General features: G+C 37.7%; 2 protein-coding genes across 2 annotated transcripts; one reads left to right on the top strand and one right to left on the bottom strand.

Annotated features, from left to right (window-relative positions):
• The first annotated feature begins 1,596 nt into the window (after positions 1-1,596).
• LOC125600619 (berberine bridge enzyme-like 15) lies at positions 1,597-5,368 on the top strand. The gene is made up of 3 exons (XM_048773247.1): positions 1,597-2,150; positions 2,843-3,329; positions 4,580-5,368. Exons 1-3 carry the CDS (start codon positions 1,660-1,662, stop codon positions 5,198-5,200), a joined length of 1,599 nt encoding a protein of 532 aa, XP_048629204.1. The 5' UTR covers positions 1,597-1,659; the 3' UTR covers positions 5,201-5,368.
• A 73-nt stretch (positions 5,369-5,441) lies between these two features.
• On the bottom strand, positions 5,442-10,826 carry LOC125600618. The gene is made up of 8 exons (XM_048773246.1): positions 10,565-10,826; positions 10,371-10,485; positions 8,811-9,958; positions 7,240-8,420; positions 6,992-7,122; positions 6,186-6,880; positions 5,976-6,088; positions 5,442-5,889 (listed from the first exon to the last, which is right to left on the bottom strand). Exons 1-8 carry the CDS (start codon positions 10,616-10,618, stop codon positions 5,583-5,585), a joined length of 3,744 nt encoding a protein of 1,247 aa, XP_048629203.1. The 5' UTR covers positions 10,619-10,826; the 3' UTR covers positions 5,442-5,582.
• Positions 10,827-11,204: the final 378 nt, after the last annotated feature.

The raw sequence follows: 11,204 nt of genomic DNA, 5'->3' as shown, positions 1-11,204 counted from the left end.
CATCTCTCAATATCATCATCAATCACATTACCTATCGCAATCTTCTTGTGACAACAAAATCCCACAATACAATCTATATGTATCCAACTAATGTTGGGAATACACATAATGTGATTTTTGTCTAACGAAGATAGAAGTTGAACCCAATCACATTTTATACCACTATGAATTTTTTTAATAAATCGTGGTTACAATTACAATTAGTAATTTTCAGGTTTATCGTGGAAAAATGCCGTGTATGTGTAGAGTTACAGATTAGTAAAACTTCAAATAAATAGAAATCGCCTACAATAATAATGCACAGTGTGAAAGGACCCTTGTGTACGAATAACATAAGAGATTATATTACAATTCAAGAAAATGTGTTTACCTTCACGCTACAATTACTGAAGATAAATGGCATCGATATCTTTAGATGTTGAAATGTAAAGAAAGTGGCCGGTGTTGGTATCTTCGAAGTTCTTGCGTATTGTTTCCTTACTTTCAAAAGACATTCATTTCTTCAGAACCCTTAATTTCACAATACAATACATTTAAATATACACACAAAACTCAGGTTTCGTTATCAATACATTCTAGGACAACGGTTGTTACAATTAAAGTAACTTTTAAAGAGATAATTTGTTTTCTTATGGTCAGCGAAACTTTGTATTTGGCGGCTATTTGGTCAGCGAATTACTTGGAATTTTTTCTTTAAGAAAAAATCCAAGTATATTAAAAGTAAAACTTGGGGGCTGTACAATTAATAAGAAAGATATAATTATAGCAATTGAATTTAAAACGGATATAGTTTTACTAATCGTACATACATTGCAAGAAATAGGTAACTGTAGCAATGAATTTAAAACTATATATAGTTTTAGTTATGGTGCAAACATTGCAGTATGGCAGTTTCAGACTTTCAGTAGCTATATTTCGATCTGGTTCGATTCATGATTGCATCTGCAAACGTTTTACCGTGGAGAAGGAGGATATAAAACACGGCCTAGTTCACCAAACATAACCCAAGTATCTTATCGCTAAATGGGATAAATAAGAAAGAAATAGAAAATATGTAGAGCACAAAATATGTGACATCAAAAGTATATATAAAGATTCAGATTATATAGCAATGAAGTACAAGGGAATGCAACGACCCTGGTCATATTCTAATTTACAATTCATTTCTTTCTTTCTGTATGGTTGGCGAATGGCGACTGGCGAGACATTTATTTGGTTATATGCATAATTAAGGAATATATAAACTCCAAGAAAATCTGTATCTTTCACGTAGTCAAATACATAAGATAGAAGATTAGCAATACAATAAATTTTGATACATTTTTAGCAACAAATGAAAGAATATAACATAATGAAAACTTTTAGTCATGATGTAATTACAACACGAACTTTACTTGTAAATAAACTCCACGAAAATCCTAATCTTTCAAGTAGTCAAAATACAAAAGATAGAAGTTTAGCAATGAAATAAAAAATTATACAGTTTTAGCAATAAATGAATGAATATAATGAAGATGTTGATGTAATTATTACACCAACTTTACGTATAAGACATTCACAGAATCACAGCTTCACACACACATCAACCTCCTATATAAACCCAAACACATACCTCAGCAACCAAAAACAAACACCACACAATAGTTCTTTAGAAACAATATGGCGTTTGCGGTTTCAAAGCGAAACGCAATGGCGTTTGCGGTGACGCTACTATTAGTTTCCATTCCTATGTCTTCATCCACACTACAACAAGATTTCTTGCAGTGCCTCGTCGAGAACTCCGACATATCGTTCCCCATAACGGCGGCGTTTTACTCACCCGACCAAAACGCGACTTTGTTTAAAGAGGAGCTCGAATCAACGGCACAAAATCTCCGTTACTTGACGCCGTCAAACCCGAAGCCTGTGTTCATATTCGAGCCTATGTACGAGACACACGTACAAGCAGCCGTCGTGTGTGCCAAGAAACTCCAGCTTCACATGCGGGTACGTAGCGGCGGCCACGACTACGAAGGGCTCTCCTTCGTTTCTGAGAACGAAACGCCGTTTGTGATCGTTGATCTATCCAAGCTTAGACAGATCGACGTAGATGTGGACAGTAACAGCGCATGGGCTCACGCGGGTGCCACCGTCGGAGAGGTTTACTACAGGTAAGTAGGTAACGCTTACGCATGTATTTGTACTATTGGACGATCCACCCATGCATGATTTTCTAAACTAGTCTTTTTTCACAAGAAAGAAAAACTGAAGCATCATACCAAATAAATTACTTTACTTTTAAACAACCAAAAAGAGACAAAATATATTAAATGTAGTGGCTCAATATATATAAATAGCCATGGATTTCCGTTGGAATTTGAATTTCATGAGAAGCTATTAGCTTATAAGATGATTTTGTTTTGTCAGGAACTTTTTGACGAAAAACCAACAAAATAATTAGAAAATTTTGATGAACAAATACGATAAAATTTTCTGTTCATATTTCGTCTGTTTATGTATTGACAATGTTGATTACTTTTTATTTTATTTTTACAAAACGTTGCAATTAGATCAAATTCAAATGTTTATTATTTATAAGCTGCGTTTGTTTAAAATCCATTATGATCACCTAATTTATTGCCGGTTACGTAAAATATTGCTTTCATGCTCAAACAAAAATGTATTATGAACTTTTCAATTTGTTCATTCTTGATTGATAGAGGCCATAGGGTTAAAATGACCGGTTTTCTTTATTCAACCAATTGATAAAACCAAACCGAAGTAAAAGCAAACCGAATATGGTTGAAGGTTGGTTAATGATCCGTTAGTTAACAGTTTTTTACTTCTCCCGCGGTTTAATTAGGATCCAAGAGAAAAGCCAAACCCATGGTTTCCCGGCGGGTCTATGCTCCAGCCTCGGCATCGGCGGCCACTTAGTAGGCGGAGCATACGGTTCCATGATGCGTAAGTTCGGTCTCGGCGCTGACAACGTCCTCGACGCGAGAATCATCGACGCTAACGGCAAGATTCTTGATCGCGCTGCAATGGGAGAGGACGTCTTCTGGGCGCTTCGCGGCGGTGGAGGCGGAAGCTTCGGCGTGATCCTCGCCTGGAAAATCAAACTTGTTCCCGTTCCGGCGACTGTGACTGTATTCACAGTTACGAAGACGCTTGAGCAAGACGGTACCAAGGTTTTGTTCAAATGGCAACAAGTCGCTGACAAGCTTGACGAAGATCTCTTCATTCGCGTGATTATTCAGACAGCGAGCAAAACTACCAAACCTGGGAACCGAACCATCTCGACTTCGTACCAAGGACAGTTTCTCGGTGACTCAAATAGGCTTATGCAGGTATGATGGGGTTGAAATTTTAATTATATAAAGTTTAGGGGTCTAAATTTAAAACCTCCAAAGTATTATATATACATCTTTTTGGCTAGGGGTGGGCACTTCGGTTATTTTATCGGTTCGGTTCGAGTTCGGTTCGATTTGGTTAGTTCGGTTCTAGAATTTTTCCAGCTGAAGTAAACCATAGTTAGTTTGGTTTGGATCGATTTCGGTTCGGTTATGTTCGGTTCGGTTTATATTCGGTTTGGTTCATATTCGATTCGGTTTGTATTTCGGTTCGGTTCAGTTTAATCGGATTTCTCTTAGTTTATTTATTGTACAAGAAATCATGTTTTAATATATAAATGTATGGTTGTCATGAAATAATTGTGTTGGTCATAATAAAAAATTAAGTATGTAAATTAAATTCAATATAAAACCAAAATAAAAACCTTTTAAAAAGTTACAAATATAGTTTATAACTTTATAAGAATTCAATCAAACTAAAATTAACTAAATAAAAAGAAAGAAAAAACAATTTTTGTCTCTTATAGCATTAAGAATTAAAAAAAACATGTAATGAATCATCTTCCATGTGATATCATCAAAAAAAGCTGCAACGAATCAATAATTAGTATATGTTATACATATACTATACGAGTATTTATCTATATTTTTACTATAACTATACACCCATGATTCCATATTGTTCTTTTCACTAACAAAATTTGAAAACAGAACACGTCTTTGAGAGAAATACAATAATGGTTACACAAAAGCATGAAACCGTATAACAAATTATATTAGTGTCATGGAAATCAAATTATATTAGGATTTCCTTCGTGCAAAGGAAATTACGTGGGCTTAATCTTAGGATTTTAATATATATTACTAATATTTTTAATTTAAATAACTATAAAACACTTCGGTTTATCGGTTCGGTTCGGTTTAAACTGAACTGAACTGAACCGTTCGGGTTGGGAAAATCTTCAACCGAATGATTTGAAATAGACTTTGGTTTGGTTCGAATCAATTTCGGTTCGGTCGGTTCAGTTCGATCGGTTCGGTTCGGTTTTTTTGCCCACCCCTATTTTTGGCTACTAAATTTTTTAATATGAAAAAAATTCGAACCTGAGTAAAAATTTTAACAGGATGGAAATTAGAATTTTGTAAAGTTCAGGGGTCTAAATGTAAAACCTCCAAAGTATGTTTTTTTCTTTTTGGGTGGTAAACTTTTCAATTTGACAAATTCGACCCCGACTTTTATTTAACAGGTGATGCAGAAGAGTTTCCCTGAGCTAGGACTAACCAAGAAGGACTGCACCGAAATGAGCTGGATCAAATCAGTAATGTACATTGCTGGATTCCCAAACAGCGCAGCACCGGAGGCTTTACTCGATGGAAAATCACTCTTCAAGAGCTACTTCAAGGCCAAGTCAGACTTTGTGGAAGAGCCAATACCTGTAGAAGGCTTGGAAGGACTATGGAAGAAGCTTCTTGAAGAGGATTCACCGTTAACGATATGGAACCCTTACGGAGGAATGATGTCGAGGATTGCTGAGTCAGAGATACCATTCCCTCACAGGAAAGGGACCTTGTTCAAGATTCAGTGGCTATCGTCTTGGTCAGATGGGAAGGCAAGCGACGAGAGGCATATGAAGTGGATGAGGGAGATGTATAGTTACATGGAGAAGTATGTGTCGAAGAACCCGAGACGTGCGTATGTGAATTACAGGGATCTTGATTTGGGGGTGAACGAGGAAGAGAGTGATGCTAGAGAGTGGGGGACTAAGTATTTCAAGGGGAACTTCGAGAGGTTGGTTAAGATTAAGGGTGAGTTTGATCCTGAGAATTTCTTCAGACATGAACAGAGTATCCCAACAAAGATTGGTTGATGGATTGAAAATGGTTTTCATATTAAATGTTCTAACAAATATATACAAGTGATGTCTATGGGTTTTGGATCTTGATAGCAAGCATTTTAGTTTGTGTGCTTACTATCTTGAATCTTGATATTACAATCTTTGCTTGTGGTGGTGTGATTGATTAGGTTTTGTCTGAAACTAAACTCTATTAAAACAAACCTACGTAACATTCTTCGTTCAGTTTAGGCCGGTTAAGAAAATACAAAAAGTATAAACTTTGGAACCTCAGTGCAAGCTTCTTTAATATCTCCATCCTTGAAAAAACATCAGTCAATGAAGAAGAAGAATCAAGCAGTGAGAGACATATCCAAAATTGTACTGCTTTTGATGAATTTTTCAACTAAGGAATTATCTAACAACAGGTTTGTAAGAACTCGGTTGCGAAAGCTCGCTGTTCGTCGCTCAATAAAGAGAACCACTTGGCGACCATATTGGCTGGAACAGATGAGCTTTGGTCGCCACAATCCGGAAGCTTAGTGGTTTCGCCTTGAAAGACTATTGCGAGATCCAGCTGAAGCGTCTTCAAGAGGGAGCTCACAGTTGCTATCTGAACTCCAAAACCAGCTTCTAGTGTTGTCTCACACTGCAGAAATGATGACAGTTTCTCTCTCAAGTTTGATATTCCTTCATTTTCATAGCCACCAGCATCCACTCCAATACTGCAATATCCAAAACAAAAAGAGAGAAATGGATATTGTTACATCATTTTGGTTCTGTATAAAGAGACAAACTAATAAAATGTTACCTGCTAAGTTGGCCAAGAAGGGAGATGACTGCAACAGAAACGTTTGTTGGCAATGGCATTCCCAGCGTCTTTAGCAGTGGAGAAACAATGTTTGCACTAGTCCAGTTCCATGCCTACATTTATAAATATATAAGATCAAACTGGTACAATAGATTAACAAAACATCAAGTGAAGGTTGTAAATGCTTTTGAAAAGTTTTTAACTACATACCGTGTAACAAGCAATAAGGTCCACCAATGACAGAATGTCATATAAAGTAACACTTTGATCCCTGCCCAATACGCACTGGAACCCTTTGTGTGCCGGCCTAAACTCAATCAAGCTCTGATGCACAGTATTAGAGTGAGCAAACTCCTGAACAATTTCCATGAGCATAGATCCCATAGCCTCCAGCGAGGAAGACTTGTCTGAGAATGGACACTTGTTCTTGCCCGGATGCAACTTAGAACTTCCCTCCACAGTGCCAAAATGTCTGTTCTCTAGAAACATCACAATGGATTTCAACACTGCATTTGAAATGTTATGATCACTAGAGGACATCATTTTCTCTCCAGCAATGTAAGCAAAAACGTGAAGAATGGTCAGTGGTACTGGGGTTTTCTCATGACTGTGTCTGTGCAGGAGTTCAAAGGAAACTTCACGGATAAGTCCAACACGATCCACTGCAGTACATATTGCTGCCAAAATAGCACTTCCAGCCACCAAATGATCAGTTAGAGCTACTCTGCTGAAGAGAGCTACATTTTCTCCATTCAAGGTGACATGAATGCTAAAACCAGATTCAGTTGTTTCTGAGGATTTAGCAGAATACAATACCCTCTGCTCTGAAAGGAGGGCCTTAAGAAGGCTAAGGAGTTCTTCCAAAAATTTGGTTAGAATACCTCCAGCTTCAGTATCAGCCATAACTACACAATAGAATTCCAAGTTCAGTTAATTTAAACATCAAATCAATAGCAGACTGAAATATTCAGTTTTGAGAAGAAAAACAAGAAAAGGAAAAGGGATTAGGGACATACCACTACATATATGCTTCGAGAAAGAATCTAAGCAGGCGCAAGAATCATGATCCAGAGTGTTCCCAATGTTCATCGAGGAAACCATAGAGAAGTTATGAAGCAGCAAGGAGAGGAACACACATGCCCTTTCCCTGAGAAAAACAAAGGCATATATTAGCACCCAAACACTAGTTTACTAATGGAGTTGAAAGAATTACTATATATCAACATTACGAAATGAAAACACATTAGAGAGGATAATAACATACCGTGCTAAAAGGTTGTCTTCCATTTTCAAAGAGAACAGAATCGCGGGCACTGCCCACTGTGCTGTAGCAACTGATGGGCATCGCTGAGCACAACTGTTTGCAGCATGGAAGATTTTGATGATACTGTTCTGGTCTTCAGTATTTGAAAACACAACAAAGTGTTTAAGAATATGACCATCCGATGTTGGCGACTCAGGTGGCATTTTGACTGTCACTGAAGCATTCTCAGTGTTGAGACTATAAGCTTCACTACTAGCAACCAAGTCAAGAGCAGTAGTAGGATTTTTGTCCTCATTCATAATCTCATCACCCAAAAAGTTTACCTGCGGAAGATCAGGGGACATGAGCGACTCTCTTGCAATCTTGTAATAAATTTCATCTTCTGGTTGATCCAACTCCAGCAATTTCATATAATCTGTAGCAGCATCTTCCTCCAGAAATAATGTTGCCGCGTCATGTCCTTTAGCAGTAGAGAGGCACATAGTTTTCCCAGCCACTTGTGTAATTTCAGCTTTATTACCTCGAGTCTTGGTTAACCGGTTAAACTCAATAGAATTCTGCATAACTGTCTTCTTCTGACAAGAAACCAAAGTTTCTTTCTCTCTTAAAGGCTTGTACCCAGTTTCTGCTACCATAGACTGCAAGGCACCCAGCTTCTCTCTAATCTGTAGATTCTTCTTTTTATCATCAGATGACAGATGCTTACGTGACTCCATTGCCTCTGACAATCTTTTTCTTTTTCGAGAGTGCTCATTAACTACCTCATGCCTATCTTTTTGACCGCTTTGAACACAGTTTTCAGCCACAAAACAGAGCTTTCCATTTTTCCCGGTATCGACTTTCTGGAACATACTTGATTTTGTTGGTTGGATATTTTCTGCTGTAGTAGTAAAAGCGAACTGCTCTCTTCCCTGTGAGGCCAGTAACTCCCCCTCAGAAAAAGATATTGCGCTGGAAACTACTCCAGAAGTCAGTAACTCTCTAGACCCTCCAGTAGGAGAATCCAATTGAGAAATAGGATCGGAGACAGACTCACTCACGCCCCGTCCAGCTTTAGCGATTAACTGGGCAGAAAACTTGCAAGCTTGGTCCTGAGAACCAGGGTTGGCTCCCAAATGGCATCTTGCGTCAGAATTATTTTCACCACTACGGTTCTTTGGGGGTTTCCTGCGGCCTTCCACCTAAAAAGCAATGGAATGAAACATAAGTAAAGTAGTAAGGAATTAAAATGATCCAAAGTATAAAGGCGATATATGTTGTGAATAATCTACCTATAGTAAGATTCAATGACACTAACAACTTCAACAGACTAGAGCCTAAGTGTTCATACTCAGATAACTTCAACTGACTATTTCAGCTAAACTAAGAATGCTTTAAGCCACAATCATAAACCTAGGATAAATAGAAAAACAGGATTCTTTTTAATTTACCATGTCATTCAGAACAGATCCATCATGTAGCCTAATGTCTGAAACCCGGGAGCAAAGAAAGTATCAAATATCAAATCATCAAGCAGAATATTAAATTAAGATGGGAAGGAATAGAGTAAGAAATTTATGGCATAAACAAACCTTTGCAAGAGCAGCTGTACCTTCAACGTCTCTAGAAAAATACTCACCCAGAAGATTCATGCGATTTGTAAAACCACCGAACTCACGTTTTAACCGACCCAGCTCTTCTGCCTGAAACTCCCTTCGATATTTTTCAAACTCAGCCACTTCATTGAAGTGCTTTTCACGTTTCTTCTGAAACTTCAGCTCCTTTTTCAAAAGCCTCATTTCAGCCTTTTCCAGATCTCTGGCTTCATGAGGAGAAACAGAGCGAGTCGATTTCCGAGAGAGAGAAAGCTCATGCACCTGTTTTTTCAAACCCTCGGTCACTAATTGTGACTCCTGCAACTGCCGAGTCAGATCATCAACACGAGATTTCCAGTCCATGGCTGTTTTCTTATTCATCTCAAGGAGTCTCATCTTCTCTTCCAATTTCGCTGAGTTTTCAGCAAACTTTACTTTACTCCTAGCGGTCTGCAGTTCCGCCTCTTTCTTGAGCTCTTCATTTCTAACTCTAATGATTTCAAACTTCTTAGACAAGCCTTCTGCCAGCTTCATCTGTTCCTTAGCTTTTGCACTCTCCATATCTGCACGTTTTCTCTCTTTCAGAGTCTTTTGTTTTTCAGACTCAAGCTGCTTTTTCAGTGTCTCAAGAGTGGATGTCGAAGTAAGCAGATCAGAACTAGTCTTATGAGCTGTAGCTCTTAAAACCTCCAACTCGGAAAGATACTGAACAGCTCTCTTTTTCTCTGATTCAGCTTTCTTCCTCTCTGACTCAGCCTTCTGCCTCTCGCTTACAAGAAGACTTTTAACCAGATTTATTTCCTCCTTCAGTTCAGGAACGTCCGGCTTGATATCCTCATATTTGACCAGCAGAGCCTTTGCCTTGTTCAATTCTTTACAAACTTGTTCCCTCTCTTCTTCGGAATTATCAGCCCTTGATGTTTCTTTCTTAAGGAGGTTCTTCAGTTCACTGATCTCCTTTTCTCTGCTAGAAGCTTGATCACGAAGAATTTTAATTTCTTCACTTTTTTCTTGAATGTTTCGCTCCAATCTTTGTTGCAAAGAAAATTTCTCAGACTTCAAATCAGAAACTTCTTTCTCCAAAGATCCTTTTTCACCTGAATCATTCTCCTTAGTGTCCATGCTATCCGACATCTCCCTAAGTTCTGTAAACATATAGATAGCATGTCAGCAGTGCCGAGTTAAAAACACACAACAACAAGATTGAGAGGTATAGTAATAAAACCATCTTTCCACCCAACCCACACATCACTAATAGCTCAAGTTAGATAATAAATTCAGTTAATAATCGCCAAAGAATCATCATTCAAGAAGAACCAACGCTACTCAAAACCAAAGACATATGGAATACACCAATAACTTACTCTAACGTGTATAGCTCACCTCAAGATATCAAGGGAACATGTAACACAACAAAAATCAAATAGTAACAACAGCACAACACATCAGAAAACCAACAAGCTAAACCTATGCCACTCGTAGTGAAAGGAATATTCCTTTCAAAGTCCTAACTATCTTTACCAATCTGAATAAACTGATGAAACGTAATCAACTTACTTTTCTGGAGATTGGTTTTCTCATCGTTAGCAGCTCCCATGGCCTTCTGGAGAATCTCTATAGCTTCTTTACAAGCATCTCGCCGCTTCTTCATGCCTAGGTACTTCCCTTGCCACTGAAAAATACAGTCACGTAAATACAACATCGCTAAACACAAGAATTGATCCAAATCTACTATTCAGGAAAATACATACCGCGATGCAGCAAGAGTTCCCTGAAGCCAGCTCAGGTGGAGCATTAGCCGCCATTGCGGGAAGAACGACTCCGATTCTTTAACGAACTCTCACGTAGACTGGAAGCTCCTCGTCATCAATCAGAGGCGGAGAGAAGAGAGGCTGATTTAGAAAACGAAATTCGAAAACCCTGAACCCTAATTTCAGTGAGCAGAAGAAGCGAGAAAGAAGACTGTAGCGTTTGGGAAGAGGAGTAACATTTGGATCTCCGGGCGAGAGTCGGTTAGCTAGTGTTGAATTATTTAACTAGGCCCAATTTGATCAGAAAAAAAACTAGGCCCAGCCCAGTAAATTTATGTTAACTTTTTCCTTTTTTTTTTTTTTTTTTTTTGTAACATGTTAACTTTTTCCTATTTGGTATTCTTTATATTCTATAGTTTAATAAAATTAGCTAGTAAGAAAAGTAAACATATGTTTTAAAAATCATTTAAGTTTTTAAAAATATATTTAGAGGGTGGTAGTGTAAGTTTGATTTATAGTGATCTGTAACAAAAATAGATTATATTGTTATTGGTTTACAGATTTTCGCATTCTTTAAAAACATTAGTATTAGTGGTTTAGTGCTCTTTTAATTCTATTTAAAATTCCACGTTATTCAAAA

Source organism: Brassica napus, unplaced genomic scaffold (assembly GCF_020379485.1).
Source record: "Brassica napus cultivar Da-Ae unplaced genomic scaffold, Da-Ae ScsIHWf_232;HRSCAF=398, whole genome shotgun sequence".
Classification (NCBI taxonomy): Eukaryota; Viridiplantae; Streptophyta; class Magnoliopsida; order Brassicales; family Brassicaceae; genus Brassica; species Brassica napus.
This window is presented reverse-complemented; position numbering and strand designations above follow the sequence as displayed.

Bases quoted from the DNA above. Each gene is read 5' to 3' on its own strand.
- LOC125600619 (XM_048773247.1), top strand. From the start codon at position 1,660: ATGGCGTTTGCGGTTTCAAAGCGAAACGCAATGGCGTTTGCGGTGACG. The intron at 2,151-2,842 runs GTAAGTAGGTAA...CGGTTTAATTAG, and splicing joins GTCGGAGAGGTTTACTACAG to GATCCAAGAGAAAAGCCAAA. The intron at 3,330-4,579 runs GTATGATGGGGT...TTTATTTAACAG, and splicing joins ACTCAAATAGGCTTATGCAG to GTGATGCAGAAGAGTTTCCC.
- LOC125600618 (XM_048773246.1), bottom strand. From the start codon at position 10,618: ATGGCGGCTAATGCTCCACCTGAGCTGGCTTCAGGGAACTCTTGCTGC. The intron at 9,959-10,370 runs GTAAGTTGATTA...ATATGTTTACAG, and splicing joins GAAAACCAATCTCCAGAAAA to AACTTAGGGAGATGTCGGAT. The intron at 6,089-6,185 runs GTATGTAGTTAA...TTATAAATGTAG, and splicing joins ACCTTATTGCTTGTTACACG to GCATGGAACTGGACTAGTGC.